At 38.8% G+C, this 22,198-nt stretch overlaps 1 protein-coding gene across 4 annotated transcripts in view; it reads left to right on the forward strand.

Moving 5' to 3' along the window:
- The first annotated feature begins 8,938 nt into the window (after window positions 1-8,938).
- ALKBH8 (alkB homolog 8, tRNA methyltransferase) overlaps window positions 8,939-22,198 on the forward strand; it is a 54,335-nt gene continuing 41,075 nt past the window's right edge. For 2 of the 4 annotated variants that reach the window (XM_007123358.3, XM_024117386.3), the window contains exons 1-4: window positions 8,939-9,070; window positions 15,167-15,302; window positions 19,006-19,243; window positions 21,933-22,064. In XM_007123358.3, the coding sequence (XP_007123420.1) occupies window positions 8,949-9,070; window positions 15,167-15,302; window positions 19,006-19,243; window positions 21,933-22,064 (628 nt within the window). In that variant the 5' untranslated portion in view covers window positions 8,939-8,948. Of the gene's footprint in view, window positions 9,071-10,380; window positions 10,479-15,166; window positions 15,303-19,005; window positions 19,244-21,932; window positions 22,065-22,198 lie in introns of those variants that run through there. The other 2 variants (XM_028501607.2, XM_007123359.3) reach the window with 2 other exon arrangements.

The following is a 22,198-nucleotide window of genomic DNA, read 5'->3' on the forward strand; positions in this document are numbered from 1 at the left end:
GGAATATAAATTGATACAGCCACTATGGAGAACAGTATGGAGGTTCCTTCAAAAACTAAAAATAGAACTACCATATGACCCAGCAATCCCACTACTGGGCATATACCCTGAGAAAACCATAGTTCAAAAAGAGTCATGTACCACAATGTTCATTGCAGCTCTATTTACACTAGCCAGGACATGGAAGCAACCTAAGTGTCCACCAACAGATGAATGGATATAGAAGATGTGGCACATATATACAATGGAATATTACTCAGCCATAAAAAGAAACGAAATTGAGTTATTTGTAGTGAGGTGGATGGACCTAGAGTCTGTCATACAGAGTGAAGTAAGTCAGTAATAGAAAAACAAATACCATATACTAACACATATATATGGCATCTAAGAAAAAAAAAAAGGTCATGAAGAACCTAGAGGTAAGATGGGAATGGAGACGCAGACCTACTAGAGAATGGACTTGAGGCTGTGGGGAGGGGGAAGGGTAGGGTATGACAAAGTGAGAGAGTGGCATGGACATATATACACTACCAAACGTAAAATAGATAGCTAGTGGGAAGCAGCTGCATAGCACAGGGAGATCAGCTCGGTGCTTTGTGACCACCTAGAAGGGTGAGATAGGGAGGGTGGGAGGGAAGGAGATGCAAGAGGGAAGAGACATGGGAACATGTGTATATGTATAACTGATTCACTTTGTTATAAAGCAAAAACTAACACACCCTTGTAAAGCAATTATACTCCAATAAAGATGTTAAAAAAAAAACACTATTTCCTACTTAAACAGCTTATACAGTTTGCCTTTTAAGTCTCAGTTGCTATATCTGTAAAATGGGATATGGAGATATCAATAATTAGAATAGTGTTGAGATAATTTTATGGGTTCTTTAATAATCTGATAATCTGAGCACTGTATCATCTGGCTTCTTGGTCCCTTGTACCTTATAAAGTTACAACATTTCACCTGAAATAAAAATTCAAAATATATTAGAAACTTGACAGTTTGTTACTCTGGAGCAGATTTTTAAAGAGCTCTATGTTGATAATTTTCTTCAGTGGTTGCTAGCAAGATTGCTTGTTAAGCATGCAGATTGTTGGGTCCTGGCCCCAGAGATTTTGAAACACACACTATAATCCACTGAGTTTCAGAGAAACTATTAAAACTTATGTTTGCTTTTAGCTGACTCATTATATATAATTGGGTCTGGAACTCTGCGTTTTTAACAACTACTCAGCTAGTTGTTGATACAGCTAGTCTGAGGACCATCCTTTGAGAATTATGCCCAAGGGCAGTGGCCTCTAATGTGCAGTGTACATAACTTAGGTTATCTGGAAGAATATGTTAGAAATTCTATTTATAGTTTTGTCAAAATCAAATTAATCTCCACTCACATTTAGTATGCTGGAGGTTTCATTAGGTCTGCATGTGTGATTGTCACATGCCACAGATTCTGAGAGGTGCTCTACAAAAACACTGTAGAGTGGGAGTTCGCAGGCAGGAGAGCTGCCTCTGGCACCCTCCCTCCTTAGCTTTAAGCAAGACATGATTTTTGTGCCTGGTAAATTCTTATATAACCCAAAAACTATTTTTGCAAAATGGGCAAGTGCGTTAGAAAACTCTAAATTCCCTACAGTGAAATTGAAGATAATAATTGAAGATAACCAGTAGAAAATGGCAAAATGGATGCTCCTAATTTGAGGTCTTAGCTATAATGTAAGTAAAAGCTAAGACCATCTAAATCAGCTCTAACAAATCTCCCCAAATTAGAAATGATCATGAATATTATATGAAATATGGATTTACATCCAGGATAGTTAATGATGAAATTGCCATCTCTGGACAAGTATCTTTGTATTTTGGGGTCTTTGAGAGATTAATGATAGTAAGAAGCCATTAAATTAGTTAGACATTTTAAAATGAATTGTTTTAATTTTTTTAACATCTTTATTGGAGTATAATTGCTTTACAATGTTGTGTTAGTTTCTGCTGTATAACAAAGTGAATCAGCTATACATATACATATATCCCCATATCTCCTCCCTCTTGCACCTCCCTCCCACCCTCCCTATCCCACCCCTCTAGGTCATCCCAAAGTATCAAGTTGATCTCCCTGTGCTATGCAGCAGCTTTCCACTAGCTATCTATTTTACATTTGGTAGTGTATATATGTCAGTGCCACTCTCTGACTTTGTCCCAGCTTACCCCACCCACACCATGTCCATTCTCTACGTCTGCGTCTTCATTCATGTCCTGCCCCTAGGTTCATCAGAACCTTTTTTTTTTTTTTTAGATTCAATATACATGTGTTAGGATATGGTATTTGTTTTTTCTCTTTCTGACTTACTTCACTCTGTATGACAGACTCCAGGTCCATCCACCTCAATACAAATAACTCAATTTCATTTCTTCTTATGGTTGAGTAATATTCCATTGTATATATGTGCCACATCTTCTTTAACCATTCATATGTCGATGGACATTTAGGTTGCTTCCATGTCCTGGCTATTGTAAATAGTGCTGCAATGAACATTGTGGTACATGTCTCTTTTTGAATTATGGTTTTCTCAGGGTATATGCCCAGTAGTGGGATTGCTGGGTCATGTGGTAGTTCTATTTTTAGTTTTTGAAGGAACCTCCATACTGTTCTCCATAGTGGCTGTATCAGTTTACATTTCCACCAACAGTGCAAGAGGGTTCTCTTTTCTCCACACCCTCTCCAGGATTTATTGTTTGTAGATTTTTTGATGATGGCCATTCTGACTGGTGTGAAGTGATACCTCATTTTTGAGAGAAATCTTTTCTTGTAGAGTTAAGAGAAACATTTTAAAAAATTGTTTTAACATAACTTTTAAAAATCCATAAATCCCACTCCTCTGGCCACCTTAAAGATTTTCCTGCACCCTGAGTTATCTGTTATCTCTTTACTCTCTTCGACTTGAAAAATATGTTGCAGAACAATATTCTGTGATGTAATCAGGCCTTCAGCCTCTAGAATAAACAATTTCCTGGGGGTGGGGTGGTGGTGGGAATCGGCCAATACTTTGCAGCTAACATGTTTTGCAATGGACCAAAAAACAATCCTCCAAGCAGAGTTTTATGTTTTGTATTACAAATTAAAATCTGGCTCCTTTTCTTTTTCTTTTTGGTTACTTTTGCCTCTCATTACTGCATGGGAATATTTTCACCATATGACTTATAAAACTGGAAACTTTTCATTGAATTTTTATCACTATAGCATGAATAATTCATTCAGTTCTCAAATGTCACAATGAACATCAAGTGGTTTTACATAATGCATTCTTGATGGAGTTTCAAGAAGCCAGCAATCCAGGGATGCAGCAGAGAAGACAAAGTTTGGAAAGGAATTTCATATAAATTTATCATTTAACCAGGAAGGATAAAATAAGTGGAGAGAAAAGATGGAGAAATAAAAGTGTGGTTTTTTTACAACCAAAAATAGGGAAAAAAGCAAAACTAACACACTTGCCACTGGGGACAGAGGGGGAATAAAACAGAAGGTAGCCAAAAACAGATGGTCTGGTTGGGGGGCAGGAGGGGAAATTAGGAACCTCATAAGTATAGGAATTGAATTTGAAACTGTAGTAAAATCGGAACCATAATAAATATTTACAATTTTCAAGGACTCTGGGAACATTTTCAATGTTATCTGAGTGAGGAATCTTGAATGAAATATAATACCTATTAGAATTCTACCTTTGAATGTTTATTAGTTGAAGAGAGTACTCCTGCTTCTAGCATCCCTTTCTTTTAGGTTTTGAGATTGACCATATTATGGTAATCCAGCCAAATGAAATTTTCAAGCCCTTTATGGAACAGGCTGTTAATTGTCTATCCAACTGCTGTTCTCTCATTTTTTCTTGCTAATAGAACCCTAATTTTATTTTTCTCCAGATAGAGTGTAGCCTATCAAGATCTCTTCATCTCAGGGAGGATGAGCCTCATACCAGCCCCATGGAATTAATCATCACTAGCTTACACTAGTCATGGTAATTCCACTCCCTTTAGCTAATGATTGGCCTGGGGTAAGCATGTGTAGGAGATTTCTGTTGCTGCTGTAACAAATTATCACAAATTTATTATTTCACAGTTCTGTAGGCCAGAAGTTTGAGTTGGCCCTCTTGTGAGTTTTTTAAGGACAGAATCAAGGGGTTGACTGGCTGGGCTCTTATCAAAATGTTCTGGGAAGGATCTGCTTCCACGTTTATTCAGGTTGTTGGTAGAATCTCGTTCCTTGAGGTTGTAGGACTGAGATCCCCATTTCCTTGTTGGCTATCAGCTGGGGGCTGCCCCTAGCCCATAGGAGCATCTCTTCAGTCTTTGCACATGGACCATTACATCTCAGAGACAGCAAGGGTGTGTTGAACCCTTCACACTTGGAAACTTTCTGACTTTTCTTGGTCTTTCTTGCTCCAGCCCTGGTAAATGTTTTGCTCTTAAGGAATCATGTGGTTATATTGGGCCCCTAGATAATCTATTTAAAGTTTTGCAAACAATTATACCTGCATATTCACAGATTCCCAGGATTAAGGTGTGGATATCTTTGGGGGTCCATTATTCTGCCTACCATTATATGTAACACATAAATAGTCAAAGAAAAAAGGGGGATTCCATTGGAGGTTTCATTTCCTAGGTAAAAAGATAGAGACTCTGCTCTTTTTATCCAGCTAGAGACGCTAGTGGGGGGACAAGGTGTCTGGAGTGGCAGCAGCTACCTTGTAACCAGGAGATGTCAAGAATGAAGATAAAAGTCAACATACCAAGGATGGTGGAGCAGGAGACTAGAAAGCACCTAGGTCCTCTTGATGATATTTTCTATTAATTAATTAATTTATTTATTTTTGGCTGTGTTGGGTCTTTGTTTCTGTACGAGGGCTTTCTCTAGTTGCGGCAAGTGGGGGCCACTCTTCATCGTGGTGCACGGGCCTCTCACTATCACGGCCTCTCTTGTTGCGGAGCACAGGCTCCAGACGTGCAGGCTCAGCATCTGTGGCTCACAGGCCCAGTTGCTCCGCGGCATGTGCGATCTTCCCAGACCAGGGCTCGAACCCGTGTCCCCTGCATTGGCAGGCAGATTCAACCACTGTGCCACCAGGGAAGCCCTTGAAGATATTTTTGAATAGCAGAACCAATGCCAGTGATTGATTTTGTCTGGATGGCTTGTCATTTGAGGAAAAGTAATGATTTGTTTACAAGCAATCAGTTCAGTTTTCTGTCACTGGCAACCAAAAGCAATTCTAAATGTTATGTTGCTCCTAGCCCTGATTTCTGGAACTCTACTGTGGGACACATCTCTATTTCCACACTTTAAAATGTAGTGTTAGGGCTTCCCTGGTGGCGCAGTGGTTGCGCGTCCGCCTGCCGATGCAGGGGAACCGGGTTCGCGCCCCGGTCTGGGAGGATCCCATATGCCGCGGAGCGGCTGGGCCCGTGAGTCATGGCCGCTGGGTCTGCGCGTCCGGAGCCTGTGCTCCGCAACGGGAGAGGCCGCAGCGGGGGGAGGCCCGCATACAACAACAACAACAAAAAATAAATAAATAAATAAAATAAAATAAAATAAAATGTAGTGTTGGCCAATCTGATTAAATTAATTTATATTGTAATTCATAATAAATGTCTTCAGTGGTGGTGTCAAACTTAGCTTCACCTTGAGACTGTATTCAGGATTACAGAGTCCAGGAAGAGGGTCCAGGGGTCAGCAAACTATAGCCCATGAGCCAAATCCTGCTGGCATAAGCCATGGAGCTAAGAAAGGTTTTCATATTCTTTTTTTTTTTTTTTTTTGGCCTGCACCACACGTCATGTGGGATCTTCCCTGACTAGGGATCGAACCCGTGCCCCCTGCATTTGGACCGCGGAGTATTAACCACTGGACCACCAGGGAAGTCCAAAAGGCTTTCATACTCTAAAAGATTGTAACTCCACACCGCCCCCCCACCCCCCCGCCCCCGCCAACAACAACAACAAAAAAGAATATGTGACCACAAAGCTGAAAGTTTATTATCTGGGCCTTTATGGAAAAATCATGCCAACCTCTGCACTAGTCCCAAAGAGGACTCACCTATCATGAAGTTGAGACTGGGGTTTTACTAAGGAAAGAGTTATTAGGTAAGCATTTAATGCCTTTGAAAAATTATTATAAATCACTGTGTAAAGCTTTTGGCACAGGTGAAGATGAATTCTATCTTCAAATTAGGTTTCTTTTCAGTTCAACATTTATTGAATTTCTATTATTACAAGAGTATGGAAGACACTGGAGTTACATAATGAATAAAACAGGGTCTTAATGTAGCTGGAAATCACTTCAGGGAGTCATCTTCTCTGGCAGAAATTATTCACACAATATTCCGAGCAAAAGATAAGGGCCTGTATAAAAAGGATTGCATGCAAAATTTTATATGGATTGGGAATTCGCTGGCACTCCAGTGGTTAGGACTTGGTTCTTTCACTGAGGGGGGCCTGGATTTGATCCCTGGTTGGGGAACTAAAATCCCGCATGCTGCACAGTGTGGCCAAATAAAAAAAATTTTTTTATATGTATCTACTTTTTTCTAAGGATATGGAAATACGGATGGACAGCAAGTGGTTGGAAATTTGGGCCTGTAACTCAGGATCAGAAGAGTAGAAAAGGAATGAACAACCATTTAATAGCTACTTTATATATTTTAGTTAAATTGTTGTATCAATCCCCAAAGGTAAATGCTGTTTTGCAATTTCTGCTTCAGGTCATACTCCAATGACTATATTGCTTTCACTAAATCAAACTGCCTCCTAAAGAGAAGCAGGGACTGAAGATAAAGATTAGGAGAAGAGTCACAAATCTCTTTAAAATTCTGGAGAGGGAGATAGGGAGACTGTAGAATAAAAGAGTCAAACACAAAACCTGAAGGAGTGCCTTCATTTAATCATGGAAAAGGGAGAGAAGCTAGTGAAAAACTCTGAAAACAAGTGATCAGAACATGTAAAGAAAACTAGGAGAGAATTGTTTCACAGAAGCCAGGAAATTTAAAAGGTTTAAAAGCTCCAGTACCTTCAAGCAGGAAGGATGTAGAGATGAAATAAACTGAATTTGGTCAACAGGACATAAGGTGATATTTTGTTTTGCTGTCCAATTTTTTTCCCTTTTTTAAATTAATTTTTATCGGAGTATAGTTGCTTTACAATGTTGTGTTAGTTTCTACTGTACAGCAAAGTAAATCAGCTATACATATACATATATCCCCTCTTTTTCGGATTTCCTTCCCATTTAGGGCACCACAGAGCACTGAGTAGAGTTCCCTGTGCTATACAGTAGGTTCTCATTAGTTATCTCTTTTATACATAGTATCAATAGTGTGTATATGTCAATCCCAGTCTCCCAATTCATCCCACCCCCTACCCCCCTTCCCCGCCCCCCGGTATCCCTACGTTTGATTTCTACATCTGTGTCTCTTTCTGCTTTGCAAATAAGTTCATCTATACCATTTTTCAAGATTCCACATATATGCATTAATATACGATATTTGTTTTTCTCTTTCTGACTTACTTCACTCTGTGTGACAGTCTCTAGGTCCATCCATGTCTCTACATTGTTGTCCAATTTGGTAGCCACTAGCTACATGCAGCTATTTACATTTAAGTTAATTAAAAAGTCAAAATTCAGCTCCTTAATTGTATTAGCCACATATGAAAAAAAAGTTACATGCTCAAAAGCTACATGTGGCTAGTGGCTAGCATATTGGACAACTCAAAAAAACATTTCCATCATCACAGAAAGTTCTACTGGAATGTATTTTTTTAAAGCATCCAGTAGTGCAGAAGCAAGAATGCAATGGGGAGATTTAACATGTTTTCCTTTATGCCCTCTATAGTAGTTTGCAACATTTGGTTGATTTGATTTCTCTAGCTTGAGTTTGTGTCTTCACTTTTGCTATTCATTTTCAGCCTCACACTCGTTTTACTGGACTATTGCAATGGCTGCCTATCTGCTTGCCCAACTTGTTCCTTCCTCTTTCTAATCTTTTCTCCATAAAAATCATTCATCCACTCAACAACACGCTTGTCAATGCCACTTTTCCTGAGCAGCCAACCTTAACTTTTACTGACAGTCCACTGTGGTAGGGTGCAAATGGGGGAACTGTCTCAGCACCATAAGTGATTTCCTTCCCACACCCAAGTTTCCTTCCCTGCACTCACACAGCTCATAATCCAATGCAAGCAGCATGATTATAATACATTCATATCACACAAATAACGTTAGAGCAGGAACAACAGTTAATTATCACCCTCTCCTGTGTCTTTTATTTCTGATCTGTTACCAAATCTTTTCCCTTTTCACTTCACCACTGCAATAGCCTGTTACCTAGTCTTCTTTTAGTCTCTCCTCCTACCTTCCACCAGAAACTCCGGTCAAATTACCCGATTTCTTTCAGGGATCCCCTTAGGCCTACAGAACAGAATGGCATAAATTCTTCTAAAATGTAGCACAGCCCATCTTTCCTCTCCTATCTCCTCAACATTCTTCCACACATCTTTCTATCACCTGGTAGTATTCACCATTCCCCTGGCACATTCACGCATATTCACCTCCCACTCTCTTGCCTATGCGGTGTCATCTTTCAGACCCCAGGCTTCTCTCCCATTCCCTTAAGACTCAGGAGGTAAGATGCACAGAGCCCAAGGTGGAGGGGGGCATTACTCAGGGACCGAGGGACAGAAACCTGTTTGACCGTGTCCATTTGGGAGATACCCCAAATAAGCTGCACTAACAGCCTTTGCTATGCCCCCCCAAAAGTCAACCTAATTTTCACTGTAATGGAGAGCAAGCCCTTCACCGGTCAAAGACTCTTGGCAGAGAAAGAGGCACTAAACGCTCTGGGAGGCGAAAGGGATTGTGGGAACGCCGGTCATCTCCCCGCAGGCTCATGGGAAATGTAGTGCAGTTTTCTCCAACATGGCTGCGCCCAGGAGAGTTGACGTTCTTGTACCCTCTGCGGCTTCTTGGGATAGAGTGGGAGAAGCTGCCGAAGGAGAAAGCACCCGCGTGGTGAGAACCCAGCCTGAGTCAAGGCGGAGGTTTGTGGCACTTCTTATTGGCGGGCATGATGGATGCAAATCGCCGCTTTCTCTTGTTGGCCTCTTCCGGTCTCCTCTATCTGCCTCAAGAGCTTCGGACCTCACCAGGGAGAGGAGGGGTGGTCCGTGGGCAGTAGGGTGTCTGTGCGTGGGGTGCTCCTCTCAGAGTTTGAGGTGCACGTGCTTGTATTTGTTGCGGGTGCTCACGTGGTGTCTGTGTCAATCTTCTGTTTCTTTTGGGGTTGGAGACAGGCGGTTGCAACCTGAGGAGTGTTGGCCAGTGGTGTTAGCCTCAGGTTTTTTTTTGACCCTGCCAATGCAGTGAAGAAAGGATGTTGCTGGTGGTCTGGTAGCTTACAAAGCTGAATCTTCCTATGCTCTTTTTTGAGTAAAACCGGAGACCCCTGGGCTTCTGGTACTGTGAGCCTATAGTTTTGGCTGATTTCATTTAACAGATATTTACTGAGTACTTGCTGAACTCTAGGCACTCAAGTTCTGTGCCTTCAAGTAGGTCACAGCCTTCTGGGTAAGCCCAGCACACAAACAGGTAATTATAATATAATGTGAAAATTGCAGGGATAGAGATACACATTAGATATTAATGAAAACATTGAAGAGGGCCACCAAGCTCAGAATCCTGGTGAAGAGGTTTAGGAGGTAAGATGGCAAGTTTAATAATTTTAGGCTTACTCAGTAATCGTTTATTGAGTAACTCCTAGGTGCTAGGTCCTGCTCTACGTGCTGAGTGCTGCAGGGTGAATAATACAGACAAAAAAATCTCTACTTTCTTTTTTTCTTATTTCTTATTTATTTATTTAATTATTTTATTTTTGGCTGCTCGGGTGAGGCACGTGGGATCTTCGTTGAGGCATGCGGGATCTTTCTTTGTCGCGTGAGCTTCTCTCTAGTTGTGGTGCGCCGGCTCCAGGGTGCGTGGGCTCTGTAGTTTTCCGCAAGAGGGCTCTAGTTGAAGCACGCGAGCTCAGTAGTTGTGGCGCGAGGGCTTAGTTGCCCTGCAGCATATGGGATCTTAGTTGCCCCGCCAGGGATTGAACCCTTGTCTCCTGCATTGTAAGGTGTATTCTTTACCACTGGACCACCAGGGAAGTCCCAGAATCTCTACTTTCATAGAGCTTACTTTCTAGTAAGTTAAAGGAGGAAGATAGAATAAACACAGTTACTGAGGGCATTAGAAAATATAGAGTAGGTATTCTTCAAATAATTAAAATGAGGTGATATGACAAGTGATGGGTCAATTTTTTCTAATCATTAAAAACATTTGTTTTAAAATAGGTAATGCAATTTGAATAGCTGCTAAATTCAAAACTTACAAAAGAGGAGCTTCTCATTCCTGTACCTACTCTACCTGTTTTCCCTTCCTGCTGGCAACCCATATCACTGATATCTTGTATGTCCTAGAAACCTGTATGTATAATTTGTATACCTGTACTGTACTTTATAACCAGGGCTCATTTGATAGGAATTGAAGTTGTTTCCAATGTTTGCTATTAATTAAATTTAATTTACATACAAGCACAGGAGCATTTGTCTATACTGCTTGGTTCATTTAGGCTGTCTTATTTAAGGAGAGCATAGACACACATATTACTGTTACCATTTAGGCAATATCCAATAGGATGTGTTGGGGTTAAACTTACTAACAGAGCAGATGTGATTTCTAAACCCTTATTATCCTATGGAGAGTGTGCTTAGGCTGGACTCAGCATGGCTGGTATTCTAATAAATAGTGACCTGGCTCCTGTAACATCCTATAACAGTCCCATAACATGGCAAGGAGCATGCAAGCCTTTGTGTAATAGTGGAAATCCCTTGGCCAGGGAAGTGGCCTTGTTAGAAAGGGGCACCTCCACATCTCAGCAGCTGGTATCAGCCTATTCCTTGGTGAGGTGACTCGACTGGTCTTTCTTCACATGTAGTAATATTGCCTCACTGAGGGAAGGAAAAGGGAAAGGGGATGACAGAAATGTGATTATGAGGCTCCATCTACTGGTACTGGACTCTAAGTGTCAGACTTTAAAAAATGTATTCAGCATCATCTTTTTTCTCATTTCTTCCACTTTGCAGTCTTTGCTCATGTAACATATTTAGAAAAAAATTCTTATTAGTGGCTTCATCCCTGTTCTTCATTACTAACTGCAAAAATGATGATCTTGGAATGGAGTGGCAATAAGATAATTCCTTTGAGGGCCCTCAGCTTTTCTCGGTCTTCTTAAACAAGTCTTATCTGGCTCTTCTGGAAATTAAGAGTAATTTAGTAATAGACGTATTTAATACTTTTAACAAAGTTATGAGATAGTGTCAAAGAATAACACAGCCAGACATTAGTTAAAGCAGTGAAAACAGACTTTATTTAGTAATTATTGACAGTAGGAGAAAGAGCTAAACTCCATTCCAGTTTGTGTGGAAGTGATTAGGGTGTGTGAGGGAGTGGTGCTCAGTAGAGTTGGAGAAGTAAAAAATTATAAAGGGTGGGTCAGTGTAAATGCAGTTAGGCCAGCTGGCAGTTATCAAAGTTAGGATTCCATCTTGTCACAGAGACTGAGAGACAGAGGCCCTGTCCTTCCTGACGATTACATTTCAAAGGGGGAATTCCCTGGCAGGCCAGTGGTTAGGATTCCATGCTTTCACTCGGAGGGCGCAGGTTCAATCCCTGGTGGGAGAACTAAGATCTTGCAAGCCACATGGTGCCGCAAAAAAAATAAATAAATAAATAAAAAACATTTCAAAAGAATGGTTTTCATTGAGAGAGACATGTCTGAGTTGCAGGAGATACATGTTCTCAATTGTAAGCTGGGTTTTTTTAGCAGTTTTATTTAATTAATTTATTTTTTGGCTGAATTGAGTCTTCGCTGCTGCGTGCGGGCTTTCTTCTTAGTTGCGGCAAACGGGGGCTACTCTTCGTTGTGGTGCGCGGGCTTCTCATTGTGGTGGCTTCTCTTGTTGCGGAGCACGGGCTCTAGGTGCGCAGGTTTCAGTAGTTGTGGCACGTGGGCTCAGTAGTTGTGGCTTGCGGGCTCTAGGGCGCAGGCTTGCTCTGCAGCATGTGGGATCTTCCCGGACCAGGTCTCGAACCCGTGTCCCCTGCATTGGCAGGAGGATTCTTAACCACTGTGCCACCAGGAAAGTCCTGTAAGCCGTTTTGAATAAGTGCTTTAAAAAAGAACGGAGGTCAGGGGCCTATTGTTAGGGGAGATGTTAGAACAAATAGTAAAATATCCAGGCAGCATTTTATGTTTTCTCAGGCAGCCATTTTAATGGGGAACTGGGGTCATCCTAGGGTATGGCTTTATGCTGCTATAAGCTAGAGTTTGGTGAAGTTTTTTAGTGCAGGGTTTGGATGGAGTTATGTGCCAAGAATAGGCACTATTTTTCCTGTTTTATAGGTGAAGAAACCTAAGCACAGAAATAAGTAAGTAACTCGCACAGGGTCGTATAGCTAGTAAATTGTAAACCTGAGGTTTGAACCTAGAACCTGGACCCCTAAACACTGTGTTATACTGTCTCAAAAAACTGAAGGAGGCTCTGGGGAAACAAAAATATGATTTAATTCTTGTCATCAAAGAGCTCATAGTCCAGTGGAAGGGGACAAACATTAGAACAAATAATTATAATTAGTGCAATGTTAAAAATATATATTCAGCTGTCCCCTTCCTGTGTAACGATGACTCCTAAAGCTTTCTCTCTAACCTCACTTCTTCTCATTTTGCCACTTTATGTTTTTCATCTGCCAGCCAGACATTGAAACTGTGTATCTTAACAGTACTTCAAACATATTATATCCTAAATCTGACTTATCACCTCCCTTACTGAGCAGCTCTTCCTGACCCTCTCTGACTTCCAGTTTTGGAATGACATCACTAGCCTCTCAGTCACTCAGGCTCTGTCCTGTTAGTAACTGATCTCTGATTCTTCTCTCCCTCATGTCCGAGTAGTCATCAGGGCTATTTATTATTCTTGAACTTTTCTTTTGCCCTCTCCCCTTCTCGCCCTATTTCCTTTCTTCCTACAGCCTTCACCCTAGATCAGGCCAGCATTTCTACTTTTTAAGCAGGGTTATTGCAAGTGCTTTTGCCTCTCATTTCCCTATTGTGCTGTCCAGCCAGCCTGTTTTACTGGCCTTACCTCCTATCAACATGTGCTCCATGTATTAGTTAAACTGGATTACTGGCCGTTCTTTCAATAGTCTCAGCATTTTTCTCTATACATAAAGATTAATAATTAGAGTTTTGACTGTTTGAGAGCTGTTTTGGAATATGATTTTTTAAAAAATAAATTTATTTATTTTATTTAGTTTTGGCTGCGTTGGGTCTTCATTGCTGTGCGCGGGCTTTCTTTAGTTGCGGCGAGCGGGAGCTACTCTTCGTTGAGGAATGCGGGCTTTTCATTGCGGTGGCTTGTCTTGTTGCAGAGCATGGGCTGTAGGTGCACGGGCTTCAGTAGTTGTGGCACGTAGGCTCAGTAGTTGTGGCTTGTGGGCTCTAGAGTGTAGGCTCTAGAGTTGTGGTGCACGGGCTTAGTTGCTCTGCGGCATGTGGGATCTTCCAGGACCAGGGCTCGAACCTGTGTTCCCTGCATTGGCAGGCAGATTCTTAGCCACTGCGCCACCAGGGAAGTCCCTGGAATATGATTTTATTTAACTTCTTAAACTTATTTCATTGGCTAACTTTGAAGACTTTCAATTGGGTGAAAAGTGGAATCGGTGGATCAGCCAACATTCTCTGCTCTAAAAAATTATGTCTACTACTCACTGTCTTTGCCAGACACATCTCTTTCTGTTTTTAGCTTCTGTTCTTTATTGCCTCACTGGATGCCCTCCCTTCCATATGACTCTATATTTCTTGTCCTTTGATACTCAGCTCAAGTCCCCTTTTGTTTTGAAGTTCTTTCTCCCAAACTTTTCCAGTTGACATTGATCTTATCTTTTTGTCTCTAATTTGTATCACATCTAAAGACCATTAACACTTAATTATCTAAAGACATGTCATATTTCATTGTTTAATGTTTGTTTTCCTCAACTAACTTATAAACTGGTTGAAAGCATAAACTATGTATTGTATTTGTATGCTGTAGAGTGCTGAGACCATAAGTAGGCATGTGTGTATTCACTCATTATCATTTGTTTATCCCTTCAACAAATTTTTGTTGAGCACCTACTGTGTGCTGGCATTCCTGGGAGTTTACATCCTGATGGAGGAATTAAGACAGCAAATTAATCATCACAAATTGTGTTAAATTCTGTGAACGAAATAAAATAGACTTCTGTAATACAGCATGATGTAGGGTGCTGATTTGGATAGTGCAAAGACCTTTTTTGGAATAGCACTCAGTAACTACTTGCTGATTGACATATTTCAAAAAAAATGAAAACACAATTCTGTGGGGTTCTTACACCTGTTATTTTAAAAATTATAGATACAAAAATATATAACATATAGCTTAAAAATAAAAAAACAAACACCTAAACCACCACCTAGCTTAAATACTTTTGATGCCTCTATGTGTCCCTTTCATATCACAGTTCTCTCCTCCCCCCTAAAATAACTTCTCTCCTGAACTTTGTGTTTATCATTTCCTTGCTTTTCTTTGCATTATGCTATATATGTATTTCTAAACAACATATGGCTTACTTTGGGATTTTGAACTTTATATAATGGAATCATACTGTATATTCTTCTGTAAATTTTGTCCGTTTGTTTGTTTGTTTCTTCTTTTTTTCCTTTCCAAACATTATGTTGTGAGATTTGTTTGTGGCACATTTTACCTAGGACTTCATAAGTAAAGGGATCACATATGGGAAAATAGCTCACTTAATAGCACTAAAGCATTGACATGTTTTGTAGAACCTACCAGAGATGCTATTAGATGTTCTTGCTTCTTTGTTACCTTCTTAAATATTCTTTTATTGTCCATGCATCTGTTTGTTCTCACGTCTCTTGGTTGGTGACAAGTATGGTAACCATTTAAAAATTATCACATAGAAATATTTATAAACTATAAAATACATGAATAGTATTATTATAACTGTTTCTTGGGACTCTTTAAGGTTGACATTTTATACTTTTTTTATTTTTTAAGTATTGCCATGGACAGCAACCACCAAAGTAATTACAAACTCAGTAAAACTGAGAAGAAGTTCTTAAGGAAACAGATTAAAGCCAGGCATACTTTGCTGAGACATGAAGGCATTGAGACAGTATCCTATGCTACTCAGGTGACCGAAAACTATTATTATCATTTGAATATGAATGTATTGCCATGTTAGTGTGTTCTAAGTAATATTTGTTAATAATTGCTTAGAGAAGAAGGCTATAATTGTTCCATCATGTGTTACGATCTGTGTTAAATATACATATGATAGGACCTGCTAACTTTCTATTTTGGGACATAGCCTAGTATAGTTTGAATTTCCACTGACTGTGTTGGTTGAACTAGAGGAAGTTGTAATTCTGTATTAATAACAATAACACTATACAACTGTTTACAGTTTACAAAGCATACTTATATTCATTATTATATTTAATTCCCTAGAAATCCTTATGAGGTAGATGAGAAAACTAAGGTTCTGAAAGGTTGTGATATGTCCATTGATATAAGGTGCTGAATAGAAACCTAAAGCTAGATCTTTTGTACCCTAACGCAGTCTTCCTTCTTCTATTCCTAACTTCATCTCTATTATAAAGTATTTGATTATATGCTGTGAAACATTTATTTATGAGACCTTATTTACAAAGCCTTTTTATTTTCTGATGGGCAATGATTAAATGATATATATGTATGTATGTATACATACCCCCCCATCCCCCCGCAACCACCCTTCCACACACACACACACACACACACACACACACACAAACTCTTCCTGAGCTTTGAATGAGAAGAACTTATTTTAACTCTTAGCTTCTCCATGTATTTGTACATGAGCAGTACCCTTTTACCTCAGCTTTCTTCATTTGTAAGGACATAGTATTACATACTTTTTATTCCATTGGATTGTTACATTCTAGAGAACACGTATATGATAGTACTTCTTAGTCATTAAATACCACATGAATGTAAAGTATTCTTACCATATTCTTTCTGGTTCTAAAGATATAGGATAACAGTAGTAAGGCAGTTTAGCTAGCTAGCATCTAACTGAGGACCAAAGACATACAATTTAGGAGGTGATGCTGGGATTAAAATTTAGACCTCTTGATTCTCAGACCAGTACTCTTCTCTAATGCTTTTTCTGTCTTCTGTACTGCATCATAGTTTAGGAATGAGTGCTCTATTTAGGGAGATTTAATATTAGCAGGTAAAAGGCCCAAACTTAGATTTTCTTAAATATTAATAACTTCAGGCCCTCTCACCCGTGGCATCCACGCACAGCGAGCCTCACGCCCTGGTTCCTGCACTGTTCCCTCGCGGCCACAAGACGCCGGGTGCTCCTTCTGCTCCTGCCACCCGTGCTGGCCACGCTGGGGGCTCGGGGGCTCCGTGACCGATAAAGTGCAGTGTAACGTGATAAGGCAAGCTGCCTGTGGCGGGAGATGCATTCCTGTGGCTTGGCTCTGCAACGGAGGGCAGGAGTGCCTGGATGGGGCGGAGGAGCAGTGTGCTTTGCAGGTGCGAAATCTTCATCAAGCGCTAATCACTGAAGAAACAGTTGTAAGGTATCATCCAAAAAACCAGCATCATGGAGGACTTTTCCTTTCCTGAAGTACACCTTCAATAAAAGCACATATACATGAAAAAAAAAAAACCAAACCCAATAACTTCAGAGAATTTAAACCAAATCCCTCAAAAAAGGATGGAGTAGATAATAGATTAGAATTAATGTCTGCACACACTTCCTGCCAAGACCCACTGAGGCTGTGAGGCATTCAGAAGATTTATGACATACCCATTTTCATCAATTCTCAAGCATAACTGGCTTTTTTCCCCTTACAGGGGTTGTGAAGACAAGTGGTAAGAAAAGAAATGGGTTAAGTTTCTTTGCTGCCTCTGAAACTTGTTTCTGGTTGAGGTTGACTTTTTTCTTCAGATCTCTAGAAGCTTTAATCTCACCTTCATGGCTTCCAAAGTGTCATTTTATTTGGACTTGATTATTTTTTTCTCCTCAATATTTTTAAAGGAAGAGAAAACAATTGTAGATGGACTTCCAATTATATATTATCTATCTAGGGGAGAACAAATGCTCTTTTCACTGTATAAGTACAGGTGCCTTTGTACAACTTTATAGTGATTGTTAGATTTTTCTAGAGCCATTATCCTCAGATTATCAGGACTGAAGATAACTTAAAGTCTGAGTTCTCTTCTTCATATTACTGGAAAAATTGCTTGGCTGAACAACTGTTTATTAAATTAAGCATTTCATTATATTATATAACTCACATGTAATAATAAATAAGTTCCTCCCTTCCCTCTACCATGGCACTCATTTTTGTGTGGTTTGCCTTTAGCATTGCCCACAAATCACTTGGATAGCATTTTTGAGGACCCTTAGTATTCCTTAAGTCACCTCACACTGTTTTCCCCAATTCCTAGATGGGACAGTGGACCCTTGACACAAAACCTTTGCAGTTCCTTAGATTTGGGAATATTGGAAATGTTTTTGTAATTGTGGCTACATATGACCAAGCTATTCTGGTACTTTAATTTATAACTTCACTGAATGAGGTCCAGGACAAGCCATCTGAGACTAAATTTTATACCATATTTTATAGTATTGTATTAATGTGTTTATTAGTGTGTGTGTATACTTACATACATATAAAGTATTGGCTACCCCATGAAAGAACAGAGCTTTACTTATTATCCAATTTTATAATAATTGTTTTATATTCATTTAAAATAGGGTTCTAGATATTCCCATTTTATGCATATGCAGCTAAAACATTATGTTCTACACTCCGGCTTCATATAAATCAGGTGTTGGCAGACTACTGTCTTCAGGTCAAATCTGGCTTGTGAGCTAAAATGAGTTTTACATTTTTAAGGGTTGTTTAAGAATAAAACAAGACTATGTGGCAGAGACTTATATGACCTGTGAAGCTTAAAATATTTACTATCTGGCCCTATTCAGAAAAGTTTTGCCAATACCTGGTACAAATTATGAAACTGATGAGCGTAGGCCATCAGTTGTTTACTTTTGTTATGCTACAGAGTTTAAAGATCTTAATGCTGTGTAGAATGTTTTTTAAGTACAGAGACTATAATGGCACTAGGCCATAAGCATCAGAATAAAAATAGGAGACCTCCCCTACCTAATTCCTTGAGTAAAGTTGAACAGGATTGCAAATGACAGGAAGGAAGCATGATATTTACAAAGGAAAAAAATTTAATTGCAAAATGACTGAATAACCCACATACAGAGGAAATTTTTCCTGTTTTATGTTCAATAGAACTTGTAATTGTTTTTTTCTTCCAGCCAGTACCTTTACCTTTAGTTTTTAGTAAACATTGTATAATGGTTATATAAAAAAGTGTGGATTCTGGAAACTGACAGAGAAGTAAATTTGAAACCCAGCTCCAACTAATCACCACCTTAACCTCATTTTTATGATTTTTAGTTTCTTTCTGAATGAAGTGGGGCTTATATTACCCACTTTGTAGGATTGTTGTGAAGATTATGTTAATGAAGATTGAGTAGGTAAAAACATATAGCACAGCACAGTGTCTAGCAAAAAAGCAAGTATTATGTAAATCCTTGTTTCTTCTCTCTGCCTCCTCTTTCTGTTTCATTATGTTAAATTTATGAACAATGAAAGTTATCTTTTAATTTGTATGTATATGGTCATTAAGAAATGAATATTTTACTGTAAAGGCTATTAAAAATCAGTATTATTTACAATATCTTATTTTTAAATTTCATTTAAAAATAACAGGTTGATATCAATTGCTCATGTTACTTTCTTTTTTTTGTTTTTTTTTAGAGCCTGATTGTTGCCAATGGTGGTTTGGGTAACCGAGTGAGTAGGAACCAACTGCTCCCGGTGTTAGAGAAGTGTGGATTGGTGGATGCTCTCTTAATGCCACCTAATAAGCCCTACTCATTTGTAAGATACAAAACTGTAGAAGAATCCAAGAAAGCCTATGATACTCTCAATGGAAAAGTAATAGTGGATGACTTAGGACAACAGATTATTCTGTACTTGAATTTTGTGGAAAAAGGTATGTCATACAGGTATCTTTTTAAAAATGGTTTTTGCTTTTGTGTGAGTTTTCTTTTCATACCTCAGTTGGAAGTTTCAGTTATTGTGAAATAAAATTGAACGTCAGTTAAGCAACCCCTTTTTGTTTAACAAACATTCTTTAAGTGCCTAGTTTGTACAGGCATGGGACTAGTAGTTGAAGGGAGGTGATTTAGACATAGCTTACCAACCTAACAATATATTTATTATGTGTGCATGTTATTTTGGAGCCCTGCTATCTAATTGTGTCTTTCAAAATGTATTGTTGAGGATTTAGATCACCAATTTATTTTACAGTGTCTACCAGAAGCTTTCAATTAATCACTTAGGAATTAATTGTGATCCAAATGATTACGTGCCAAGGTTCATGATTATGGAGGAGCAGCTTTAGCTACCAAAGATTTGCAAAGCTTTAGAGTGGCGATGTCCAGTGGAACATTCTGTGATGATGGAAATATGTTCATATTTCATATCTGTACTGTCCAACACGATTGTTTGGTTTTTAAATTTAATTTTATTTAAATTAATTAACTAATTTAAATAAAAGCTTTGCAGACTGATTTACAGAATTGCTGCAGGGATTATTACATCTTTTCACCACTGAGCCATGGAAATGAGATACATTGAGATGAACTTTGACTTAGACTTCTAATCTCCTCCTATTATATTCATTTGCCACCTATTTAGACAAAGAGTTTTGTTTAGATATGCTGGGAGTGGGTAGGTGAGTAGAATATGATCAAATTTATGTTTTATAAAATAAGGTTCAAAGGAAACTAACTCTTTTAATGATATATTTTAGAAGTTATAATTCTCAGTGTCTATAGGTACTTAATTTTTAAAATTTCTTTAAAAATTTATTTGTTTTAATTTATTTAGTTTTGGCTGCACTTGGGTCTTCGTTGCTGCACGCGGGCTTTCTCTAGTTGCAGTGAGTGGGGGCTACTCTTCGTTGCGGTGCACGGGCTTCTCACTGTGGTGGCTTCTCTTGTCGTGGAGCCTGGGCTCTAGGTGCGCCAGCTTCAGTAGTTGTGGCACGTGGGCTTAGTAGCTGTGGCTCGCGGGCTCTAGAGCGCAGGCTCAGTAGTTGTGCACGGGCTTATTTGCTCCGCGGCATGTGGGATCTTCCTGGACCAGGGATTGAACCCATGGCCCCTGCATTGGCAGGCAGATTCTTAACCACTGCGCTACTGGGGAAATCCATATATGTACTTAATTTTAAATCTGACTTAAGCTTTCAGATTTTGAAAACTAGATTTTTTCATATTTTGTGTTTGTGATCAGTTTTTGAAAATTGTATGCTTTAGGAATAAGGTTTTTTTAAAAAATTGGAGTACAATTGTTTTACAATGTTGTAGGAATAAGTCTTAATCAAAAAATATTGTCCTTGGGTTTTCCCCCATTCAGCATGTTGAACACTGTAAGAAATTGCATGAAATGAGTTTTGGAGTGTTTTTTATTTGAAATCCTGTATTAGGTCCAGATGTATTTTTTTAATGTATTTTTTACTGAAGTATAGTTGATTTACAAGGTTGTGTTAGTGTCTGGTGTTTCGGTTATTTATATATATATATATGGAAAAGAATATGAGAAAGAATATATATGTATGTATACATATGTATACATATATATATATTCTTTCTCATATTCTTTCCCATAATAGTTTACTACAGGATATTGAATATAGTTCCCTGTGCTATACAGTAGGACCTTGTTGTTTATCCATTCTATATATAATAGTTTGCATATGCTAATCCCAAACTCCCAAAACCATCCCTCTCCCACTGCCCGCCCCCCTTGGCAACCAACTACAAGTGCATTCTCTATGTCTGTGAGTCTGTTTCATTTGTGTCATATTTTGGATTCCACATATAAGTGATATCATATGGTATTTGTCTTTCTCTTTCTCACTTACTTCCCTTAGTATTATAATCTCTAGGTGCTTCCATGTTGCTGCAAATGGCATTATTTCATTCTTTTTTATGGCTGAGTAGTATTCCATTGTTTGTGTGTGTGTGTGTGTGTGTGTGTGTGTGTGTGTGTGTGTGTATGTGTGTATTTACCACATCTTCTTTATCCATTCATCTGTCAATGGACATTTATGTTGCTTCCATGTCTTGGTTATTGTAAATAGTGCTGCTATGAACAATGGGGTGCATGTATCTTTTTGAATTATAGTTTTGTCCTGATGTATGTCCAGGAGTGGGATTGCTGAGTCATATGACAACTCTATATTTAGTTTTTTAAGAAACCACCATACTGTTGTTTTACACTTTTCTATTACTTGACCATAGGAGCAAAAATGAGTATTTAAATTTTTGTATTCAGTATTTAGAATCTGATTTGTTTATGGAGGTGCATACTGTAGATATTATGAGAAACCTTTTTTCTTAGTGAGATTTAAAAAGTGGCTTAATCATGTTCAAACAAAATATTTAAGTAAATACTGTTCTATTTGCTATTGGTAATTGCAGTGGATGAAATATACCATAATTTTTATCTTGGCCTTTATTTTTCTGTTTTTAATATGTTGTGTGCCTTTCAGCACTCTTATTTCTAAAAATGAGGTTTGGGGTTTTATGAACTGATAAATGGCTATTGGACAGAATTATTTGTCTATGAGAACTTTAAGTTTTGTATTTTGACTATTTTAATTTCATTTCCCACAGCACAGTGGAAAGAGTTGGGGCTTCAAGCCTTGCCTCCAGGCCTCATGGTAATAGAAGACATTATTTCTTCTGAGGATGAGAAAATGCTTTTGGAAAGTGTTAACTGGACAGAAGATACAGACAATCAAAATTGTAAGTAAAACTTTAAATCTGGTATTTAAAAGTTTCTGCAAGATGCATTATCCTCCTTTGGTTTATTAAAACTCTATTTCCTCAAAATTACTGAAAGTACCCTGGATACAATGTTAGGTAAGTCATACCAAGAA

This window comes from Physeter macrocephalus, chromosome 16 (genome assembly GCF_002837175.3).
Source record: "Physeter macrocephalus isolate SW-GA chromosome 16, ASM283717v5, whole genome shotgun sequence".
In the NCBI taxonomy this organism is placed as follows: Eukaryota; Metazoa; Chordata; class Mammalia; order Artiodactyla; family Physeteridae; genus Physeter; species Physeter macrocephalus.